The 25,886-nt window shown below is 38.7% G+C and overlaps 1 protein-coding gene across 7 annotated transcripts in view; it reads right to left on the bottom strand.

Annotated features, from left to right (window-relative positions):
* Positions 1-25,886, bottom strand: part of LOC140132791 (programmed cell death 1 ligand 1-like) — a 66,151-nt gene that overhangs the window by 10,379 nt on the left and 29,886 nt on the right. For 5 of the 7 annotated variants that reach the window (XM_072152043.1, XM_072152019.1, XM_072152034.1 and 2 more), the window contains 4 exons: positions 22,490-22,584; positions 19,787-20,149; positions 16,743-17,018; positions 9,262-9,303 (listed from right to left, as the gene is read on the bottom strand). In XM_072152043.1, coding sequence (XP_072008144.1) covers positions 9,262-9,303; positions 16,743-17,018; positions 19,787-20,149; positions 22,490-22,535 — 727 coding nt within the window. In that variant the 5' untranslated portion in view covers positions 22,536-22,584. Of the gene's footprint in view, positions 1-9,261; positions 9,304-15,759; positions 16,028-16,742; positions 17,019-19,786; positions 20,150-22,489; positions 22,585-25,886 lie in introns of those variants that run through there. The other 2 variants (XM_072152070.1, XM_072152061.1) reach the window with 2 other exon arrangements.

The following is a 25,886-nucleotide window of genomic DNA, read 5'->3' as shown; positions in this document are numbered from 1 at the left end:
TGGCAGCTTGTGGGTCTAAACTCTCATAACTGGTTTCCTTTAACATTTATTCTTTCTTATATGTCAAATCTATGCTCTTTTTTTGTAAGACACAAAAAGTGTCCAAAACAATGTAATGTAGGTTTTTTAACAAACATTTTGTTCGAATTCTAGCACATTTTGCTTGCTAACTCTCAATCATTGTTCTTTAGGTTGAAAAAACTTTTTTCATATTGCATATATTCAGTTTCTTACACAGTAATTTTGAAATGACTGCTCAAAAATTTTCCACAGGTTACTGAGGTAACTAATAATTATTACTCAATTAGATTTTTTGCTACATACATAAAATATTTAAATACTTCTTCATGCAAAATGGTTGCTGTACATTCCCTAGAAACAAGAAGTGAATGCGGTTTAGCTTCAAAATCTCTTATCTGTTGGGTTCATGCAAAATAAAAGATTGTTGTCACTAGTTGAAGCACAATACTTCCTATTGTTACATCCTGCAAAACAAGGTTACCACACACACAACTGAAGGATGTTTACATCTCAGTGATCAGAAAGATACATTAAATAACCTAATTCTACATTGTGCTGTAATATCGTGTTTACTAATATATGCCATTTTATGTTTAGGGTGAAAAGTCATGTACCGTATTTTCTGGACTATAAGAAGCACTTTTAAGCAAGAAAAAGTCTTGCTAAAAAGTAACTGCGTCTTATAGAGCGACGGTCAGGAGGATCCAGCACTACCAGACCCTCCTGACCGCTGTAATGGAGATCGGGTGATGCCCTGATATAGAGCTGCACCTGATCTCCCAGAGAGGAGCCTCCATACTGCTCTCTCCTTTCCTGGGTGTCCTACAGGACCTGCGGTGATGTCAGCATCATGTGACTGATCACATGCTTCTTACATCACCACAGGTCCTGATACTGCCAACAATGGGGACATGCTGCACTGGGACAGGGTAAGAAGAAGGGGAAGAGGGGAAAGGTGGGTTCTGTGTGTATAGCTGAGCTGTGTGTGTATCTGTATGAATGATGCAGAACTGTGTGTGTATCTGTATGAATGTTGCAGAGCTGTGTGTATCTGTATGAATGATGCTGAGCTGTGTGTGTATCTGTATGAATGATGCTGAGCTGTGTATGTAACTGTATGGATGATGCAGAACTGTGTGTGTAACTGTATGCATGATGCAGAACTGTATGTGTATCTATATGGATGATGCAGAGCTGTGTGTGTAACTGTATGGATGATGCAGAGCTTTGTGTGTAACTGTATGGATGATGCAGAGCTGTGTGTGTATCTTTATGGAGGATGCAGAGCTGTGTGTCTAACTGTATGGATGAAGCTGTGCTGTGTGTGCAACTGTATGGATGACGCAGAACTGTGTGTGTAACTGTATGGTTGATGCAGAGCTGTGTCTGCTGTGCTTTAGTTCGACCAACAAGGATATTTTTATTGGTGTAAAATATATTTTTCCTTTTTTGGAAGCCTAAATCTGGGGTGCGTCCTATAGTAAGAAGCGTCTTATAGTCCAAACTTGCAATTGTAACTTGAAAATGTAAACTGACACCTAAAATCTAGCAATATGTATGTTTTTATTTAAAGGGGTGAAAGTAAGTTCTCAAAATTTAATCCCTTAGTCTTGTTTACACAATAAAAATTATTTTTAACCCCTTTAATTTTACTCTGTTTTATTGATGTTTCTGGTCCTATCGCTCAGTGATGGTCACTGTAAATGTGTGTAGGCTGGGACTCTCTAAGCAGACACTTCATGATTCCTCTGTGCTATGAGATGGTGTGTGCTGATAATGTGCTAAGATTATCAACATACAGGGTTTAGCTACACTTTCATTTAGCTTCTGATCAGTCTCTAGTATCTAACACATAAAAAAGAGAGAGAGAGATCATGAGATGGACACAAAGTCATCTCTGCTATGCCTTCCCCTCCCCTGGATAAAGACATGTATCTTGCCTGTAGCTAGTAGAGTAAGCTTCTGCATGATGCTGCTTGCTGGCAGGAAGTGTCTGTGTCTGAGCTGATCTTGTAATGCAGAGAGAGGGGCATGAGGCAGGGAGGACTGCAGTGTGCAAACAAGAGATACTATTCATGAGAAGAATCCGCTCATAATCAGAGTATTTACGGTCGAATCCTGGGACAACAAACTAGTAAACACTAGGACTGATAGAGACAGGTTGGAATTATATCTATGAAATGATGTATTTTAGTTAATAATATTGAATCAGAGAATGGGGCAGATTTACTTACCCGGTCCATTTGCGATCCAGCGGCGTGTTCTCTGCGATGGATTCGGGTCTTCCGGCGATTCACTAAGGCAGTTCCTCCGACGTCCACTAGGTGTCGCTGCTGCGCTGAAGTCCGCTGAGGTCCACCGAAGTTCACGATCCGTTGCTGGGTGCAGGTAAGCGACACTTTTTTTTTTTTTAAATGCGGCGGAATCTCCAAATCTGTTGAGTTTTCGTTCGGCCACGCCCCCCGATTTCCGTTGCATGTACGCCAACGATCGGCACAATCCGATCGCGTGCGCCAAAAACCCGGGGCAATTCAGGGAAAATCGGCGCAAAACAGAAAAATTTGGGTAACGCGCCGTAAAAACGCGATTTGACCCCTTAGTAAATGACCCACAATGTGCTATTTTGTTATCCTGGGTATATTTATGAATTTTGTCTTCGTGGGAATACCCCTTTACCAGTGGTAAAATATATTTAGTTACATCTCTTTTCCAAGGTTTTGCTAAGAGTATACATGTGGGGGTGGTCTGGCCCTAACATACCTAAACATCTTGCAGATTCAGGATGTTATGCTCTGTGACAAGCATTTGACAGCGTGGACAACAAAGCAGCACCTGGAGGCCACACACTGCTCAATTGTTGTGAAAGTATGTCACCGATAGTGATCTCAATAAAGAGAGATAAAAAAAAAACCACATAAGCACAAACAGTTTTTTTCTTTAAACCGCTCTCCTTCCCCTTTCAACCTGTCACACGTACTCACAAACTTTATTGCTTTTTGTGTTTTTAATATTATGCAGTGGTAGAGCGAGTACAATGTGTCAGGGCAACTGGGATTAGGGAAACTCTTATCCAGGGCAGATAACCCCTTAGATGCTGTGTTCTAGTGGATATTTTTGTACATGTAAATGAAGGAAATAGAAGGGCTTCTGTTTACTATCAATATTGATTTTCTGTAATGCTCTTCAATAGCCTTGCAAGACTGGTGTAAAGTGAACCTGTGTCCCTTTGGTTGTAATATACCAGGTGTTAAAAGACAGACATCAGTTTTTTTCTGCCATTATAGCACATCAGTGCAACAACTGACTTATTATAGTGTAACAATGAAATTGAAGGTGAACTTTCACTGTCCTTGTAACTCTATGTAATATGAGTGTTTTGTGCGGGACAAGGTAACTATTATTTGAATACCTTCATTTTGTAAAATATTTGCTGCCATGTATTTCCTGAAGTATGTTTAGTAATCTTTTGACAGAAGTATAATCTAAGAATTGCTAAGTATATGAAAAGAAGACCTATGAAAGAATAAAAGACTACATTGTGAAATTGAACATTAGAATAAAAAGTTAAATGAAATTGTAGTGTAGCAAAAAGACCTACCGTATTCTAATGTTGCGTATGGCCACGTTTTTTTTTAAATTAATAAAATAAAATTTATCCTAGATCTTTTTCAAAAACTGTATAATCATTTGCACAGCTATTACTCCTCTATAACATGTTTCCTGCATTTTCATGTTCAACATATACAGGCGGTCCCCTACTTAAGGACACCTGACTTACAGACGACCCATAGTTACAGACAGACCCCTCTGCTCCCTGGGACCTCTGGTGAAGCTCTCTGGATGTTACTTTAGTCCCAGACTGCAGAGATCATCTGTAAGGTGTCTGTAATGAAGCTTTATTGATAATCCTTGGTCCCATTACAGCAAAAAAATTTGAAACTCCCATTTTCGGGGGGGCAAAAAAAAAATGTGTAGAACTACAATTATAAAATATACAGTTTTGACTTGCATACAGATTCAACTTAAGACTAAACCTTCGGACCCCATCTTGTACGTAACCCGGGGACTGCCTGTATATCATTCTAACTTTTGTATGATTTCTTCTCTACAATTATGTGCACAAGGATTATTATTCTTTTGAAAGAATTAGGTCGGTAATCATATTGCAGGAAATACTCGTACTTTACACGGGAAATGATACAATAATATTGATATACAATGAAACTTTTCCCACAGAGCTGTTTAAAAATCTGCTTAGCTACTTTTGCTCTATAACATTTTGCTGACAGACTGAATTGCATAGAAATTCTATAGTAGAAATACATGTAACTGGAGTTAAGTGGTTTTCAATTTAAATTATTTACCTTCCAAATCCATAACAGATACTGTAGGGTCTACCAGTACTGTAAACTTTGTGTGAAATCTGTGCCTGTCATGGATGCACGCCACACCATGCCCCTCGGTGTGGCGCGGTGCCCCCAGCCTGGACTTACCTCTCCACAAGCCTGCTTCCTGATCGACTAGGTCGCGCGCTCCCGCTCCTAGGGTGCGTGCGCACCGGCTCTCCTAGCCTTAAAGGGCCAGCGTCCTCCTGATTGGTGCTGCTAATCCATCTCGCCCTTATAATCCGGCACCTCCCTTCCTGCCTCATTGGTTCTTCAGCATTGCTTCATTGCTGTGTCCTGTGTCTCCATGCTTGATAAAGATTCAATGAGAATCGAAACGTCGCTGTTTTTTTACCTGGATGAATTGTAAATAAAGAATCGTTGGAACTTAACCTCTCCGGTGCTGTGGTCTTCTCCAATCACTGTGTCTCCAGCGGTCCCAGGCGCTCCTGTGTCCTGTGTCTCCAGCGGTCCCAGACGCTCCTGTGTCCTGTGTCTCCAGTGTTCCCAGACGCTTCTGTATCCTGTGTCTCCAGCATTCCCAGACGCTCCTGTGTCCTGTGTCTCCAGCGTTCCCAGATGAAGACCAGGTGCCACTTAGACTCCAGTCCCCGGTGTCGGCTAGTACCATCTCCATCTCCCCCGGTGGTCCAGAGGGTCCACTGGTCCACAGACTCCTCCTTCCGTACTCCCACAGAGACTCTAGTTCTGTTGTCTGTGTACCGTTACAGTGCCAAAGCATTTCAATCATAACATGCTTGTTAATATTGAAAATCCCTTCTTATGAACCCCTCAGACCCCATGCATGGTGCAATTGCAACCTTTTCACACCACACTTTTTATATTGATCTATACTAACAAACTGTTAGGGAATGCAAGGCTGTTAAAGGGTTGGTGCTTTCAGTGATGGCCAGTGTAAGAATCCAGTGTGTGGGTGGAGACTCTGTAAGCAGACACATTGGAGCACATTTACTAAGGGCTTTGCACCACTTTGCGATGCACTTTAGTCAGACTGTTTATGTTCTTCATGGCTAAAACGGCTTGCACAGGTAAGTGTATGCGCTGCGATTGTGTCACACACAACACTTTTGTAGTGCAGCTGCACTGGTCTCCATGCAAAATAGAGGGCGTGCCGTCGGATGGTCTGACTGATTCAGACTGAGCGCCGTATTCAACTTCAAATTTTGTCTCACTCCCTATGTTAAAGATGCACCACAAAAAACCTAGTCAACTCTGTCGGACCAGTTTGGGGAAGCAACAAATTTATGATTTTAGGCGCACGATCTTAGTGAATAGCCGCACGCAGCATAATATATGGACAATGCATCAGAGAACTCAGTGACCTGGTAAGTAATTGTGCCCTATTATGATCCCTCTTGTGCTATGATCTTATGTTGAGATATCAGTCCCAGTATCTGATCATTATAATCCTCCCCACTGTCAGAGGGGAGGTGCTGGAGCAGAGGATGGGGCATGTGTTAAGTTAATTTTCACTGACACTAGGATACAGAGATTATCAAAATACACAACCCCTCCTCCAGCACCTCCTTTCTGATAGTACAGAAGATTTTAATGGTCAGATACTGGGACTGATATTGTGCGGGCTACAAAGAAAATTCTGAGTGCCCCTGAATCTGTGAAGGAGCTCCTATAATATGGTATGTTAATCTCCACATGTGTGAGGTGGTGAAAGGGCCTCTTTAAAAAGTAGCACTGCACTATACCAAAATCATAGAATAAAATATCTCCAGTATCAGGTCAAACTTACAGATTCATCTAATACTGACAACCAGACAATTACAATATAACCCACTTTCCTGTACATTCTATTTTCCTGTATCTGCATAACAACTAAATCAATCAATAAAATTATATAATCATAGAGAGCTTTTTTTTGCTAAAGCAGTAAAAATAAGAAAGCCTATACTTATTTGGTGTCTCTTTAAATGCTCTTAACTACAGAATAAATTTAGCATTTTTGTATATAGTGAGCTGCACAGTTTTTTTTTTTATAGATATACTGGTTTGGCTTTAATCCCCCGTCATGTCATTAGGCTTTCTGAAAAAGTCATGCCTGGTGTTCAGTGGGCTGCTTCCATCCTGGAAAATATATTTACACTGGGTACAGAAATGATTCAGACTCCTGTAAATTTTTCACTCTTTGTAATATTGGTAAGATCAAAAAAGTCCTTTTTTTTGGTTATTAATGTACAGTCTGCACCCCATCTTGACACAAAAAACAGAAATGTAGATATTTTTGCTAATTTATTAAGCATTAAAAACTGAAATATCAGTTGGTCATAAGTATTCAGACCCTATGCTCAATATTAAGCTAGTATAGGCAAGAGTCTTCTGGGGAGTGATGCAACAAGTTTTGCACACCTGTATTTGAGCATCCTCTGCCATTCTTCCTTGCAGGCCCTCTCCAGGTTGGATGTGAACGTTGGTGGAAAGCCATTTTCAAGTGTCTCCAGAGATGCTCAATTGGGTTAAGGTCAGAACTCTGGCTGGGCCAGTCAAGGATAGTCACAGCGTTGTTCTGAAGCCACTGCTTTGTTATTTAAGCTGTGTGCTTAGGGTTCAATTGCAACCAGTTGCAGCTTAAAAACACCCCCATAGCATGATGCTGCCACCACCTTGTTTAACTGTTGGGGTTGTATTTGGCAGGAGATGATCAGTGCCTGGTTTTCTCCACACATACCGCTTTGAATTAACACCAACAAGCTCAAACACCAACAAGAAACTTATTTCTCATAGCCTGCAAGTCCTTCATTTGTTTTTTTAGCCAACTGTACCAGCTGTTTCATAGGTCTTGGATAGGCTTTGGTCGGCACACTCTGCCATATAGCACCGACTGGTGGAGGGATTTGTGGAATTTTCTCCCAACTCTCTATTACATTTCTGGAGCTTAGCCAAAGTGATCTGGGGATTCTTCTATACCTCTCTCATCATGGCTCTACCAATAATGCTTAGTTGGGCTGGAGGGCCAGGTTGAGAAAGAGTTGCGGTCGTCCCAAACTTCTTCCATTAAAGGATTATGGAGGCCACTGTGCTCTTTGCTGAAGAAGTTGTTTTGCAACCTTGGTCAGATCTGTGACTTTCCACAATTCTGTCTCTGATCTCCTTGGGCAGTTCCTTAGACCTCATGATTCTCATGTGCTCTGACATGCACTGTGATCTGTGAGATCTATATAGATAGGTGTGAGACTTTCCTAATCAAGTCCAATCAGGTCAATTAAATACAGCTGAACTCCAATGAAGGAGAACCATGTCAAGGAGGATCAGAAGTAAATGAACAGCATGTAAGTTACATATGCGTGTCACAGCACCATGTGATATTTACATTTTTCTTGTTTAATAAATTAGCAAAAATATCTACATTTCTGTTTTTATTCTGTCAATATGGGGTGTCGTGTGTGCATTAATGAGTTTTTTTTTAAAAGAATTTTCCTGATCTTACCATTGAAACAAAGAGTGAAAAATCCAGAATCCCCAAATGGATTATCAATGGCTGTAAGTCTACACCTGCCTGTTGGGAGGAGAGTGCCTTTAAGGATTCCTTAAGGAGTCTCCTTAAGGACCCTACTTAGTTCCCCAACCGAGTCAGCTGCCACCAAAGGAGAGCAGTCTTGCATGAAGTGCAGTTTGCTTCACTGATGATAAATCTGGGCCAGTATTTCCTACATCGCTGTACATGTATATGTCTGTAGTTGAATATTGGCAGATGGTCCCTTAGTACTGGTAGCAGTGACACATGTCAATCATTACCAGGGAGACAGGGCAGTGCATTGAACACCACATATGCAAGACTCCATTATTTTCATTGGAGTCACAATGTTGACTATAAATTTACAAACTGTTTTTTTAACATTGCTGCCATGGAAAGGAACAATTCAGGCATAAGTGAAATGCTTTAATGCTTTTTAATCATAGTTTTTTTAAAATAAAGTATTTATTTGAATGGGAGGTTCCCTTCAATATAAAAATAATCAGTAAAAAATCATAAACATGTTAAGTATTGCCACATCTAAAAAAAAAATCCGGATCTATCAACATATAAAAACTGTTATTCCCTGCGGTGAACCCTGTAATGAAAAATAGCACTCAAATGTCTGAGACACCACTTTTTTTGTCATTTTCATTACATAAAGATGTTAGTATGAAAAAGTTATTAGTGTCAGAATATGGCAAAATGTATAAAATCAATATAAATTTGGTACCGGCCCTAAGAATAAAGGGGAGGTGTCATTTGGAATGCACAGTGAAAGCCGTGGAAAATTAAATACCATCAATAGGAAGTACAAGCCTACTTCTTCATAAAAATTTATAGTTTTTTAAAGAAAGGGAACACAAAATTAGTGTGCATTTTTATATCATACATCTATGTTTTAATGTAATTGCAGCGTGAACTAGATGGATTGTTACCTGTTATGAGTTTTATGTCAATAAACGAAATAGATTTGCTTTGAAAATTGGTGATGTGTCTACTATTCTTTCTCCCTCTGTATGTAAATGCATGTATGTTTATACAGTATACATATGTATACATTAGAGAAAGATTATGGGATTAGGTAGAGGGGTAAGTCATCTCCTGGATGAGAAGGGCACAGGATATCCAGCGCATGCTAGTAGTGAATCGAGGCACAATCCATGGATGTTGGACATTCCGGATCGGGGATTGCGACATGGAGAGGTAAGTAAATGTGCCCCATTCTGTTTTATACAACTGGCCGGAAGCAATTATGTTTGCAATAAAACAAAAGTAAAGTAATACAAATATAAAGAATTTGGAAAATCCCTTTAATTTTATGTTGAAAATAGAAGTATGTATTCTGAGAACATTAACCAATCTTACCATTCATCTGTGGATTTTCTGAATTTGATTCATGAGTAAACCCTAGAAGTGAGAAAGTTGTATCAAGTGAATACATAGTAAAACTATAAATTATGATTTATACCCAGTAGAATCATATATAACAATATAGTTTAACAATAACAATATGGAAGAACTACTACAAGAAGAGAGACAAATGGTTGACGTTTTCTTGATAAAAGTTTAGCCTCAAATCAGAGCTGGAAAGGTCATTGTAATGTCACACTAATACACTTTAGACCCTTAGCACTTGACCAATACAGCAATGCAGAGATAATCCTCTTTTTCTTGATATGCAAATTAGTAACATTTGCATACAGACAGGCAATCACAGCTACTGTATTTACTGTATACTTGGCCCAATGGGACACCTTCCATCAAATCTACAGTGCCCACCTCCTACAGCCTAATAGGGTTGTAGCAGGTTCCTGCTGTTGATGCCACATCATTAACCCCTTACTGACTTATGACGTAAATACACATGCAGGTCCGCGGGTGCTTTGCGCCCCAGGACATGGATCTTGGCATCCTTGATGTCTCAAAATAGAAAGTACAGGGATAAGGAATTATACTGAATCTTTTCTTACAAAACTATGCATCAATTTGCTTAGCTATACAGCTATTTTCTCCATTTGTTTTTGAATCTTTGAATCATAAAGTCTGTCTACAACAACATTTGGACTCAATTGACAGATTAGTCTTTCATTATGTCCTCTCACAATGCTGGCTCTTAAACATATTTTTCCTATGGCTGCTAAATAAGGCTCTATTGGTCTTTTTTGTAGCCCATTTTTTTGTTGCCATATGGCTGCAAAAAAAGATTGTGTCATCCGTTTTTGAGGTTCCTCAAAAAACAAACAAACTGGAGGTTCACAATTGGTGTCAGTAGCTTGTCCCACAACCCTTTAAAGTGTCACATTATTGTGTTACCTAGCAACCCAATGCAAATACAGACAACAAATGCTTGACACGCCGTGTGTCATCCATATTTTTTACAGCTCCCTATGCAAGAGCAGAGGTGCAAACACGGCCAAGAATAGGACCTGCTCAGCTGTGTGTATGAACCCACAGAAATACATGGGGGGGGATTTATCAAGCTGCCTAAGAGTAAGAATGTGTTTAGTTGCCCATGGCAACCAATTACAGCTCCCCTTTAAAAAAAATTCATGAACACTGGTAAAATCAAAGCTGAGCTGTGATTGGTTGCCATGGGCAACTAAGCACATTCTTACTCTTAGGCAGCTTGATAAACCTCCCCCATTTAGACTGAGAATTTAAAGTGGTCCTATAAAAAACTCTAAAAGTGGCCCCATTCTCCAATTTCTCCACACAAACCATTGATATATGGTCTTAATCAACATGTACAGTGCAAAGAAAGAAAAAATACAACTACTATATCACTTTTTGAAGTGATATAACACATAACTTAATACTGCCTTCTATATAAATAAAAAAACTTATACCTTAATACCTTAAAACTTAATACCTCCTCTGAAAAACAATAATTACTGTATTAATGCCCCTATATACAATGATATACTATAATACTGCTCATATGTACAACAATATAACTACTAAGTCCAAACTCAAAGATCAGCTCACCGAACCATTTACTTTGTGTGCTTGAAAGAAAAGTTTAGAAATCAAAGACAATAACAACAGCAATGTATGAAAAAATTGGGCACTCCAAAGGTCCAAATAAAACCATACTTTTTTATTTGATAATGATTAAAAATGGCAGTTACAGCAGTGCAAAAGATAATGCACTGCTCACATTTTTTATTATAATACTAATACAATAGTAATCATGCTACTAAAATACTGCCCCCTGTGTGCAATATTATAACTACTATTATATATGGAAATAACAAAAAAAGGTGTCTGCTCACCCACAGTTCACACTGTGCCTGGATGGAAAGATTATGGTCCGATCCCAGGGGCATAAGCAGGAAAGATAAAAATGTGGAAAGGTCTACTGGCAATAGGCTGATTTAGTAAAATATTTCAAGGTTCTATTATGACAAAAAAAGGATAAAAATGTGATTGCATGATAAACTCAGAGACAGCAAGCCATCTCCTCGAAACCACTACTTACAGAAAATGTAGCAGTGCCCACCACAATAAATAGATAATATCCCCTGCAGTAAGAGAGGTGGTGATAGGGTTAAATCAGTCCACATGAGAGAAGCCAAGTGGACATACTACTAGACATTCACTTTCCATCTGGGCTCAATTACAAAAGTGACTTTTATATGTGCATTGGCCACAGCATTATATTGCATGAACAATCTATGCATATTGTATTTATTGAGTTTCTGTGCATGGATATTACCACGTCACATTGTTTTGCTTGGTCAGGTGAGGAGTGGGAGGCATCTTGAAGCACGCCAGACAGTAACTCCTAGTAATAAATAAGGACCAATTCAGGATGTTCCGAAACACGTAACCTCTCTTCTTGTGAGCACTGTTTAATATTTTTCTAATAAAACCTTGAACATTTTTAACAGTTTGTCCTGCTGCTGATATTCAAGCACGTCTGTGATTTGAGCAGTGGACCTGTGTTTGAGCAGACACATTCTTTTTCCTTTTGCATCTATAATATATAAGAAAACTACTATAATTTTGAAAAAATATGGAATAAATGGTGGCTCACCCTCGCAGTGGTAGGTTAGTCCTTGGTAAGCTGTGCTCCGTGGACAGAAATCCTCGGTCCAGTCCAGTTGCAGTGACTTTCTTGGATGTTACTGATCCGCAGTGATGATCTTTTAAGTGTTTAGATGCTCCTGTGATTGATTTTGTGCTAGATATGGCTCTGGGGTTAGCACCTGTGATATTCTCTGAAATTCTATCCTTCAGCTTGCGGGCAGTGCATCCAACATACTGCAATTCACACGTAGTGCATTCAATGAGATACACTACGTTTGTTGTTTCACAATTCATATACCTTTTTTAATAGAAAATATTCTGTTATTTGACTTAGAGGTGAAAGAGTTAGTCTTTACCATGAATTTACAAATATTATATCTGGCCACACCACAGCAAAAACTGCTATTGTATGTTTGCCAGGTGGGACAACTGCTGTGAAGGTAGAGACTGTTATTTAAGAGACTGTTATTTAATGTCGGGGCTCTTGAGGATACATATGTGACTACTTTCTGTAAAATTTCCTTTTTTATCATGTTATGTTGTAAAATGGGGAGATACTTATCCACTTTCTCAACCACTTGATGAAAGTTGGTGCTATACCTGGTACTAAAAGCCAGTTTATGGATTTCTGTATCTGGATCATCTGGCTTGTCACTTAAATAGTGTAAACATGATTTACTATTTTCCATGCCAGGCACATACAGTTGTATTATACCCCCTGTCAATATGATAGGGATTCACATTCTGCATTAAATGCTTCATCTGAAGATCATGCATGTTTCACTCCGTATGTATTCCCCAACTGGAAGGTTTCTGATGGTGTGTTTAGGATGACAACTTTCTGCCCTGAGCAGGGTATTACCACATGTCGGTTTTTCAATATAAGCTTGTATGGACTGTATTTTTTTGACATCTACAGTGAGGGAAATGTCCATGAAGGAAATCGTGATGTTTTGATATTCAAACGTGAAATTTAAATTGAAATAATTTCTGTTGATATGGGAAATAAAATCAACGACTGTCTCCCGGTGAACACGCTACACCACGAAATATCTACCATACCATATGACCATCACAGCCCTACACGCTAAAGCATGTGGAATAGAAATAGGGCTGTGATGTCACAGGAAAGCCAGAAGTATTCAGAACACCAAGACATGTAATTCATGATGGCCAAGACAGCTTTGCTGTCATGTCTATAGCCTGGCAATCTTAACACAAGTGGCTGTAGAAGTACATCCAGCCAAGAGCCAAGTGTTACAAAAATAGAATCGCTTAGGTTACAGAGAGGGGATAATAAAACTCTATGTGACAGGGCACGGAAAATAGTGAACTCTAAATCACGTTTACACTATTTAACTGACAAGCCACATGAACCGGCTTTTAGTACCAGGTATAGCCCCAACCATCAAATGGTTGAGACAGTTGATAAGTATCTCCCCATTTTACAACATAACATGATACTAAAGGAAATTTTACAGGATGGAGTGACATATGTATCCTCAAGAGCCCCCTCATTAAATAACAGTCTCTCCATTAACTACCTCTAAGTCAAATAACAGAACATTTTCTATTAAAAGGTATATGAATTGTGTAACAACACATGTAGTGTATCACATTGAATGCACTATGTGTGAATTGCAGTATGTTGGATGCACTGCCCGCAAGTTGAAGGATAGAATTTCGGAGAATATCACAGGTGCTAACCCCAGAGCCATATCTAGCACAAAATCCATCACAGGAGCATCTAAACACTTTAAAGATCATCATTCTGGATCAGTAACATCCAAGTCACTGCGATTGATTTTGTTTCCACCCACAAGAGAGTTGGGGGATCGCAACTAAAAACTTTTCATGAGAGAAGCCAGAGGGATTTTACTTTTAGATACACAACACTCATCTGGTCTAAATCACAAAAATGACAACTCATATTTTTTTTTTACTCTGGTAACATTTAATCTGTGTATCATGATCCCAAGTACTAATTCCCCTTAGTAACTGAAGGGTTAACAAGAGTCTGATTACACATACATTGTTACCATGTGATTTGGGAGTGACTCCACCCATCATTCATGCTTTCTTATTCAGGCATCCTGAGCCAGGTATGAATTAGCATCTGCTTTGAGGGGTCCGAAACGCATCACCTGTTTTTCATGTGCACATTTTTTGTTACTATGTCTGTCTTTTTTAATATGCAACAATAAACTAAAGGTTTTTATACATTTTTCTGCTGGTGCATATGGAATACACTGTTTTTTTTTATAATAACTCTTATAATACTAACCCCTCTGTACAAGAATATAACTACTATAATACTGCCTCCTCTGTACAAGAATATAACTACTATAATACTGCCTCCTATGTACAACAATATAACTCCTATAATTAGAGATGGGCGAATTTTTCAAAAATTCGAATTGTCGAGTTCATATCGAATCATGGTGAATCACGTTAAAAAACAGGTATTTCCTGGCTGCAGAGAGCCTGTAGGGTGTCGTAGAACATTGTGCCATGCTCAAATCTTAAAACAATGCTGTGTTTTAGTATGACACGCACATGACAGCCGCTGCTATTATAATAGCTTCACTCTTCAATTCCATGGGCCAACTTCCAAGTGAAGCGGGAACGCAGCCTGACAAGCAGGGCCAGCTCCAGGTTTAAGTAGACCCCTGGGCGACAGAGCCATGGTGGGCCCCTTATTAGAAAACTTACGTCCCAGTGCCACACTGCCCAAAGCCCCCACATGAGCCACACTGTTCCCCCCATAGCCACACTGTCCCTACCCCTTAACCACACTGTGCCCCCATAAGGCACACTATGCCTCCATAGCAAAACTGTCCACCCATAAGCCACACTGTCCCACTGTAGCCACACCGTGCCCCGCATAGCCACACTGTCCAATATAAACCATATAAATTCTCACTGACACCTAGAAACACAATTTTAGATTCATTTTAAAGAATTCTTCCTTTCACATTAAAAAAAGAAGTGTGTTTCTAGGTGCTAAACATATGCCACCCTGTAAGATACGTCCTTGGCAGGGAAAGGGTTCCACTTCATATTTTTGCATGATAAAAAGCTAATCAGTGAGGATAGGACTATGCAGTAGTGAAAAATAGTATGTGAGTGCCAGAGATAGTTGGGTGCTGTGCATTGCAATTTCCAACACTCATATAATTTAATCTACAAATTGCTGGCAGTCTGTTCTTGTGGTGGGAGTCCCAGTAGTTAGACCCTTACTGATCAACTGTTTTTAGTTTTTCATTGTTGTATGCCAAGAACCTCTTTTATTTTAACATTAATGCAGCAGAAAATATTTTTATGCAGGTCTAGTTGTATTGTTTAAAGGAAACCTACCACTTCGGATAGGGCTTATAAGCAGCACATGCCGTGCACCAGCTCAGGGTGAGCTGGGGCCGGCGCTTATCTTCGTTATGTTTTTAAACTGTTTTAAAGCGTTTTAACACTTTATTATTGCTTATATCCGAACTAGCTTCCCCGCACCGTAGTCCGCGCTCAGCGCACCATGCTAGTTCGGATATAAACATTAATAAAGTGTTAACACGCTTTAAAACTGTTTAAAAACATAAGGAAGATAAGCGCCGGCACCAGCTCACCCTGAGCTGGTGCATGGCATGTGCTGCTTATAAGCCCTATCCGAAGTGGTAGGTTTCCTCTAAAGAGGACATTTCATCACCTTCACCAACACCATGATAGTTCTCCTGTGATATTTTTTTTTTTATTGTCTTTTTAATGCCATTTAAGCTGCAGGAAAAATCAGATGAATACATTGGGTGTTTACAGCTTCAAAAATACCAAGTTTATATTTGTAAAATGTTATATGTAGGTTTAATTTTCAAAACATTTTTGAGTATAAACTATGATACTATGATACTATTATATTTTTACAGTACTTGTTAGTTTAATCTAGAGGCCCGAAGGTAGACCTTCATATATTGAAGCTTTATTTGGCCCCTAGCTCTAATAGACAGGTATCAGCACCCTTCCATCACATTTACATGTCACGGGTCGGCCCTCTCCATAGCTGGTAAGTCTTTGCTGCATATTGCGGCGATCCATTACCATGACAGCCTCGGGTCTTCTGTAATGTAAAATAGCGCCCAAAGTCAAAAATTGCACTTTTTTGCCATTTTGAATAATATAAAAAAAATCAATAAAAAGTGATCAAAAGGTCATACAGTCCTAAAAATGGTAGCATTGAAATCTTTATCAGAAGGCACAAAAAATGACACCACCCAAAGCTCTGTACACCAAAGTATAAAAAAGTTATTAGCGCTAGAACATGGCAAATTTAAAAAAAAAATTCTACACAAGTTTTGTAAATGTATGAAAACATTATAAAACCTATACAAATTTGGTATCCCCATGATCACACCAACCCAAAGAATAAAGTAGACATTTCATTTATGGTGCACAGTGAAAGCCATAAATTCCGAGCCCACAAGAAAAAGCTGCAAATGCGTTTTTTCACCAATTTCACTGCATTTAGATTTTTTTCCTGCTTCCCAGTACACGGCTTGGAAGAATAAATACCATCACTATGAAATGCAATTTGTTACGCAGAAAACAACAGTCCGGACGTGTAAAAAAAAAATTATAGATTTTTGATTGTGGAGAGTGAAACAAAATGAAAAAACAAAAAAGGGAGAGGTCTTTTAACTGTTAAATAAAAAATACTAAATATGAAATAGTAATGTTTGCATGTATGCAGGAGAATTAATCCTCATATTGCAAGCATTAAATGTCCTTTTAGCTTTGCTAATAGAAAATATATATAATATGATCTCAGAAAGTACCTGAAAGTTTTGTTGAAGCTTTTGTCTCCTCATTCAGGTCTTTATTCCAGAAAACACAATCATATTGATGATTTATGTCTACGCCTTTGATTGTGCTTGTTATCTTATAAAATCCATCTTTATTCCGGATGTAGGAAGTATTTACTGGCAAACTTACATTAACTCCATTTTGTTTCCAATATACCTTGGCTTCAGGAAAGCCTAACGACTCACATGTCAAAGATAGTTCATTGTTGTTTGATTCATTTGAAAACGTCTTAATTGTATTGTAAGATGCTGCAATGAAAAATATTACAAAACAACATAATTAATACAAGTACACATCATGTACCAAGAAATCTTGGTATGTTACTTATGCAATCTAATTAATTTAGCTCCACTTTAGTGTAATTAGCAAGTAGATAATGATACATGTGGCTGACGTAGCAATAAATCTTTTGTATATTAGAGCAGGGGTTTTATAGCTGCAACTGGCTTGTGGACAGGGCTCCTATCCAGGGGCGGACTGGATAGTGGACCGACTAGTCAGGGGCCGGTGGAAAAATTAAAAAAAGTGCTGAGGGATAGCACTTACGTAATGTTAAACTGGTTGCTGATAATTCCTCTGCAACATATAGACATACTGGGGCTCATTCACTAAAGCCCCACGGACCGCACTTTCATCGGACATCCCGATGATTTCCGATTTGCGCCCCTGGGACAGGGATTTAAAAGGGGTCTCGTCGGCTTTCAAGCGACACAAATGGGGGGGAGGGCAGGGGACAAACCGCGGGTTTTAACTTCAAAATTGTGTCACCAACCAAGCACTTACATGCACCAAGAGGAAGAAGGTGAACACCGCGTGGAAGTGACAGATGCAGGAAATCGGTTCATTCCGGACGGACAATGTACTTTCAGGAACTCCGAGGGACCGGGTAAGTAAATGTGCCGCACTGAGTGTCAGCCGACCACTCCAATCTAGATGGCAAATAGACTGCTTTTGTAGAGAGGCACGGAGTCAGCAGTAAGACTGGAGCTGCTCCATGTAGGAGGGTAATAAATCTTCACTACAGACTCGCTGCTGCACTCTAACAGCGCTATCTGCAACCAGCCACAGAAAAAGTGAAAGGGCTTATGTGTGTGAAGTCTAGCAGCCCAATCTATGTTACAATGTTGCAAATCTAAATATCAATATAAACACAAGGACAAGTGGGCTAGATCACAAACTAAATCACTACATATAGCCTTGTTTTCAAATAAGATAAATAACGGAATAGGCTTATGTGTGTGGAGTTGAACAGCAGGATCTGTTGCAAACCTAAGGTCAATACATACACAATGATAAGATGGCTGCGTTACAAATAAATCACCACATACAACCCTTTCCTTTCCCTATCCCACTATTATAATCCTCCCCCTTCACAAGATATAGGGGAGAACTCTTATTTTTTTAGATTAAATAATCTAAAAATATTTTTGAGGACACATTAGCTTAGCCCTCTGTCCCAACACGAGAATATACGTGTATTACAGTGGTGACTTAATTTTTAAGTATTAACTACACTCACACCTTCCCTTCTTTCCCTGTCTCTCCTTTAATGTTTGTTGATATTTTGGTGGTGTACACCTGTGTATTTTTTCATATCAGTGCTATCATTTTGAATACTGGGGAGGGGGGTTTGGCTGGCTATATACTGGGGGGGCTGGCTGGCTATTTATAGCGGGGCTGGCTATATACTGGGCTGGCTGGCTATATAGTGGGTGGGCAGGCTGGCTACTAGGGGGAGTGGCTGGCTGTATACTGGGGGTAGTGGCTGGCTGTATACTGGAGGCAGGCTATATATGGGGGGGGGCTGGTTGTATACTGAGCGAGCTGTCTGTATACTGGGGGTGCTGTCTGGCTATATACAGGGGGGTTGGCTGTATACAAGGGGGACTGGCTGGCTGCATCCTGGTGGGCTGGCTATATACTGGGGGGGGGCTGGCTATATACTGGGGTTGGCTGGCTATATATGGCTATATATGTGGCACTTATGGCTCTCTCAGACAAAAAGGTTCCTGACCACTGTATTAGAGGGATTATTCGGTATTTGGAAAAATGTTATATATTGCTATTGGTAAGAGGGAGGTTATAAGAACAATAAACATCTTATAATCACCTGATCCTACCAAAATGTTTGCGACCATTGAAAATGGTTCTTCCTTTTTGCTTTTACAGAGGGTACAATTCTGAGATTTTAGAAGGCATGAGGTCAAAGAAGGAAATTTTATGCGACCCATGGTGGAGATAATTTATTTCCTGTACATGGCTATTGCGTAGTTACAAAATCTTTTTTTGTTCTAATAAACCATGTGCTATCATCACATGACCAGGGCAGAATTACAATCTCTGGAATTTAAATCGGAATGGAAGATTCTAAAACATGACCTCATGTTTGAAAAATTTGAAAAATTGATAACTAATACTATGCTATAAATGCTTATGCTTAGGATAGTACATCATTGAGTGATTGGTAGCAACCTGCAGGACTTCTGCTGATTAACATAGTGAAGGGGCATGTGAAGGTTACACATCACTTGTCATATTATAAAACAAAGAATGGGATACATCATTAGACTTTGTTCACACCTCCTTTTTGGACACTTCCACCATGTACACCATGAAAGTGCGCCGCATGCACCCTGGATGTATCCATAGTCTGGCATCCAGAGGCATCAGTATCTCATCCAGTAGGAAAAACAGAATAAAAAGGCAATGAAAAATAAGTATATGTTCAGCAGATGTCATAAGAGGTTAGGGGGGTGGATGTCATACAATGAATGAGAGTGCAAATATGTCCAATTATGAACAGTTACTTCACTCAGGAGACACCGTAAACATCAGCAGCAACCAATCACTGCCTGCTTGAGATGTTTGCTCCTCCTCCACGGGAGAACCACAGGACATATCCCACTATATGAGCCTGACCACCATTGTGAGAATACAATATAAATACTTTTCACTGAGAGCTGAAATTAAATGTAGCCTAAATCAAATTCTAGTAAAATTTTGAAGGGCAACTAACCTTGGACATTGAGTGTTATCTCCTGGTAATCAGACCCATCAAGTTGTAAAAGACATAAATATATTCCTGCGTCCGTGAGCTTCACTTCTTCAATTTTCAAAATGGCCCTCCCATACTTCAACTCTTGGTTTAGCAGACTTGCTCTTCCTTTATATGAGGGTTCCTGGCTTAAAAAATCTTCTCTTCCGTTGTTAAACAATGTTACTTGTCTTGCTTGTTGGTCCTTTGTTAGAAAATGTTTCCAGGAAACTTTAAGTTTATTTAGGTCATCTTCTTTTGGAACTGGAAAACTGCATATCATTTCTACTGTGTCCCCATATTGTTTAGTGTAAGCTGATTCTGGAGCTGTTACTACAAACAATGCTAAATTGATAAAAAAAATAGTTTTTACTTGTAATGTAGCAGATTGAAAGAGAAGAAGCCACAGAGCACATAATAGGAACAGACTGTGACAGTATCTCTATATTCATATAGGTTTACCTTGGGGATGTTTATAACCATTTGACATGTACAATTGCCTAGACTAAGTGTTCATTGATTTCAATGGAAAGCAAATGGAAGTTTATATAAAGTCTATCCAGTTCAATAAAGAATGAATGTTTATCTATAGGCATGTTTACATAAGACCCTTTGTAACACCATAAGTCAACACCATTAGTACTGTCTGATCCCACAAACACAACTTTATAGCATGATTGAATGGTAATTCACAATATAATTCCTAGAAAACCTATTGAAATCTAAGTAAACTTCTGCTTCTGGGCACTTAATAATTTTTTTTTCTTAGGTTAACCCTTACAGGACTCAGCCCTTTTTCATTTTTGCATTTCTCTTTTTTACTCCACTTATTCCAAAAGCGACAACTTTTTTTGTTTTTCCATTAACAGAGATGTATATGGACCTGTAATCTGCAGGACAAATTCCACTTTTTAGTTGCGCAATTTAATATTCCATGCAATGTACTGGAAAGTTGAAAAAAATTCTAATTGCGGTGAAACTAACAAAAGTTAGTTGCACCCGAATGACATTTCCCCTTTATTCTTAGGGTTGGTATGATCACAGGGTTACCATATTTATATAGGTCAACAACTTTTTCCCACGTTGGTATATGGACCTGTGTATGGTGTAATTTTTTGTGAGACACACTGATATTTTGATTTATATTAATTTGAGACCTTTATGACTGTATGATAATTTTTTATTCACATATATATGAACAAAAAAAATAGTTAAAAAGTGGAGATTCAGACATTTGGGCACTATTTTCCATTACGAAGTTCACAACCGGAAATAATCTTTTTTTATATTGTGATAGAACAGGCATTTTGGGACGTGGAAATGCCGAACATGTTTAGGATTTTTACTGTTTATTTTCATATGTGTTCTAGGAAAAATGGGGGTGTTTAAAACTTTTCCCTTTTTCACTCTAATATTTTTTGAATTTTTTAACTATTATTTCAGACCCTCTAGACTTAACTCCTTAAGGATGCAAGGTTTTTTTCAATCATTTTTTGTGTACTGGGAAGTTGAAAAAAAATTCCTTTCTTGTTGGCTCAGTTTTCCATTACGAAGTTCACAACCGGAAATAATCTTTTTTATATTGTGATAGAACAGGCATTTTGGGACGTGGAAATGCCAAACATGTTTAGGATTTTTACTGTTTATTTTCATATGTGTTCTAGGAAAAATGGGGGTGATTAAAACTTTTCCCTTTTTCACTCTAATATTTTTTGAATTTTTTAACTATTATTTCAGACCCTCTAGACTTAACTCCTTAAGGATGCAAGGTTTTTTTCAATCATTTTTTGTGTACTGGGAAGTTGAAAAAAAAATCCTTTCTTGTTGGCTCAGTTTTTACGACATTCACTATGCGCTCCAAATAACATCTCTGCTTTATTCTTTGATTCGGTACAATCACGGTGATAGCACATTTATATAGATTTTATTGTGTTTTAATACATTTTCAAAAATTATTCTCGCCATCTTCTGAAGCTAATAACTTTTTCATACTATGGTGTCGGAGCTCTGTGAGGTGCAATTTTTTGTGGATCGAGACGGCTTTTCATTTTGAGTACTATGCGACCTTTTCATAACTTTTTATTACATTTTTTATGTGATGTAAAATGGTGTAAAAGTAGCATTTCATTTGGCTGCTATTTTCTGTTATGGTGTTCACTGCCGCCAATAACCATTTTTCATATTTCGATAGATCGGGCATTTTGAGATGCGGCAATACCTAACGTGTTTGTGACTTTTACTGTTTCTATGTTTTATAGTTCTTGGGAAAGGGGGGGTGATTTGAATTTGTATTATTATTTTAAACTTTTACTATTTATTAGACCTTCTAGGGACTTTAACCCTAGATGGTCTGATGATCTATATTGCCTTTTTTACACAGTATTTATTACAATGATCCACTGGCTCCTTGTAACGAAACTGCAGAAACCAGACAGCCTTGGGTCTCCCAAAGAAGCGTTAATACCCTGATCAGTGCTAGAACCGATATTAGGTATTAGAGGTGGGTGTTTGCTGCAATATGCAGCAAACCCTACCTTTGTATGAAGAGGGCTTCGGCCTCTTCATACACCCCGCACCTCTGCGCCATATATATACATGAAGAAACTGCTGTGTTCTAAAAATTATTTATTTGGCTATAGAATAAATAATGGAGATCCATAATGTAAACATAGAATGTTAACTTACCTTGAATTAGCCAGAAATTTAAAAGTATAAACAGGAAAAGTAACATGCTTTATGCAGACAAGCACACCTAAGTAGGCATGTACATCAGCTTCAATCTGTTGATATAAATGTGAAACGATTAGAACTGAATTGAATTGATTGATTTCAATGCCGTTAAGCAATTGCCAACCACCTTCATTTATGTATATAAAAACAGTAGCACAGTCCTATATAAACAAAATAATGGTTGCTATCCTGCACACTCACCAACCAGAATCCAGAGTTTCTGCACGTTACAGGCATCTCATGTTTCTTTGTGAAAGACCCTGAAAGGAAACCTACCATTTGATTTCATGCACTATGAACCAAACATACCTTGAGAATGCTGTAGCTACACTGATGCATAAACATATCTTGTTTAATCGAATTAGCAATAGATGTCCCAAAATTACGGTATGTACCAAAAAATAAGCCCCTATAGGTCCACATTAAATAAAGAAAAAAAACTATAGCCTGTACAATGTGACATAGCAAATCTGATCTGGATTGCGCCTCCTTCCCTTCTATGCCCGGCCGTGCACCCATACAGCAGGTTACCACCACATATGGGGTATTGGTGCACTCAAGAGAAATTGCTTATTAAACTTTGTGGAGCCTTTTTTTTATTTAATTCATTGCAAATGTTTAATTCTCCACCGAAAATAAATGTATTATCCAAAAATATTACAATTTGTAGACCACACCTCCATTTTGTTTTAACATGCTTTTTCATACATTACAATGTGTAGCTTCCATAATGGGGTAGTTTACTAGTTTAGCTATTATTTAGGCCTCTCACAGTCATTTGAAAGTTGAGCAGGTCCCTCTAAATACAGGTTTTGGGGATTTTCTAAGCCTCATAACATTCTAGTAACATCTTTAAAAAAAAACATAAAGCAGACATCTGGGAAATGTAATTTATGAATTGGTTTGGGTGCTATGACTATCTGCTTCAAATGTAGATAATTTAGAACTTTTAAAATAAAGAATTTTTCAAAATTTTTGCCAAATATCTGTTTTTTTCTTAACTAAACACAAAACATATCATCCCTATTTTTAAACCAATTTGAAGTACAGTGTGTCACGAGAAAAACAATCTCAAAATCCCCTGGAATATCTTATAGCGTTCCAAAGCTGAAGGGTTTAATATTAACTTTGCAAAAGCTTATGGCAAATATTATTCATTTTAACAAATAATTAACACAGTGTTTATACAAAAGATGTATCATAAGATACATAAAATGATTGTTTACAAATGAAAAGTATGTGACTCTTTTGTCAGACAGAATACTTAGGGAATTTCCAAGTACTTCCTCTTAAAATATTTATTTTCGAAAGATTTTTTTTCCCCTTAGTCATGTTAAAGGGAAACAGTCATTGTTTTGCATTTCCATTTTTTGCTCCTCTCTACAACTTTCCATAATTTTTTTATTTAATTTTTTTTTTGTGTATGGAGCTATATATGAGGGATTGTTTTCTGTGTAACCAATTGTACTTTCTAGTGATAGTATTTAATATTCCATGCTGTATACTGGGAAGCAAGAAAAAATCCCAAATGCATGGAAATTGACAAAAAAAAGCATTTGCGCAAGATTATTTTGGGCACTGTTTTCTGTTCAATCAACTTTTATTGAAAGGTATAACATATAATGTAGTGCGCATAAGGATGAAATATTCATAATGAATGAAAACTCACAACTATGGGTAGAAGGGTCATGAAATTAGCATGGTTTGTAATAAACAAAGTAGCATCGTCCAATTACAAATCTCTCAATGAAGCATATCTACAATGAGATGCGTTTTTCACGCGCATTTTTTAAGCCAATGGGAGACTCGAGCATTTTTCAAAGGGACCATGGTTCAGGATCAGGAATAAAATGTTTTATTTAATTGAAAAAGAATGTCTTCTGATAAGTTAGCAGATGTATGCAAACCTCTAAAATCTATTCTTCACTGTTCCGCGCGTATATTATCTCCCGACAAGTTAGCAAATGTGAAGAACAGTGAAGAATAGAATAAAAACAGTGACCACAGTGAACACAGGATCATTTAAGTGAAAAACACAGTGAAAAACACAGTGAAGAATAGATTACAGATGTTCGGCACATCTGCTTACTTGTCGGGAGATACGCGTGGAACGGTGCGAACAAAATAGTATGTGAAGAACAATATATATATGTGAAGAACACATTGCAGGTGTATGGAAACATTCTATTCTTCACTGTTCTTCACTGTGTTTTTTTAATTAAATGCTCGATCTCGAGCAGGGTAATTATTCATGTCACCTAGCAACCCATCCGTTTAAAACGCATTGCACTCGCATTGCACTTGCAATGCTTGCGAGTGCAATGCGTTTTTGATTCGTCCCAATAGACTTGAATGGGGCGTGAAACGCATAAGTAGAGCATGTTGCGATTTTGTCGCGCATCAAAACAAACGCACGCACGTGAAAAAAAAAGCAAATGAGGAAAGACCCATTGGAAACAATGTGTGAAAAAAGCAAATGAGGAAAGGCCCATTGGAAACAATGTGTGAAAAATGCTAGTGTGGAAGGGGCCTTAGGGACAACATATAAACCAAGAAAGGGATAAAACATGATGAAAGAACAAGAGGGAAAGACTGCTATTAGGAGATGGAAGGGGGACACAGGAAGGAAAGAGGCAGAAGGTGAGAAACCTAGAGATAGGAGCCTACCAATAAGATATAAACATGGAGCAGGCCAATCACCCTGTGATCCAGGGGCTGATCTCGGCCTAGCTATGGAAATAAAACCATGGAGACCAAATTGTGGTAAATCTCGAAATCTGGAGGTCTGTCATGCACTTCATGGTATTTATTTCCTCCATTGTCATGATGTGTTTCAATACCTTGTCCCATTGGGCCCTAAAATGGCATGTTGTGGATTTCCGTTATCTAGAAATAATTTGTCTCATAGCAGAGAGGCATCCAGCGGCACGTTCTCCGACGATTCACTAAGGTCCGTGCGCCCGATATGCACCAGGTGTCGCTGCTGTGCCGAGGTCCGCCGAAGTTCACCTGGTTCTTCTCGGTGCATGTGAGTGCTTGATTTTGCGACACACTTTGGGGCAGATTTACTTACCCATTCGATCCAGCGGCGCGTTCTCTGTGGTGGATTCGTGTTCGTCCGGGATTCACTAAGGTAGTTCCTCCGACTTCCACCAGGTGGCGCTGCTGCGCTGAAGTTCCCTGAGGCCCGCCGAAATGCACTCAAGTTCACCGGCCTATTCCTAGTGAAGGTAAGTGCAAGTTCCGTGACACTTTTTTTTTTTTAATGCAGCGGTTTTTCCGAATCCGTCTGGTTTTCGTTCGGCCACGCCCCCGATTTCCGTGCGCGTGTGCCAAAATCCCGGGGCAATTC

The sequence above is a fragment of the Engystomops pustulosus genome, chromosome 1 (genome assembly GCF_040894005.1).
Source record: "Engystomops pustulosus chromosome 1, aEngPut4.maternal, whole genome shotgun sequence".
Taxonomy (NCBI): domain Eukaryota; kingdom Metazoa; phylum Chordata; class Amphibia; order Anura; family Leptodactylidae; genus Engystomops; species Engystomops pustulosus.
Note: the sequence above shows the minus strand (reverse complement) of the source record. Positions and strands in the feature narration are given on the sequence as shown.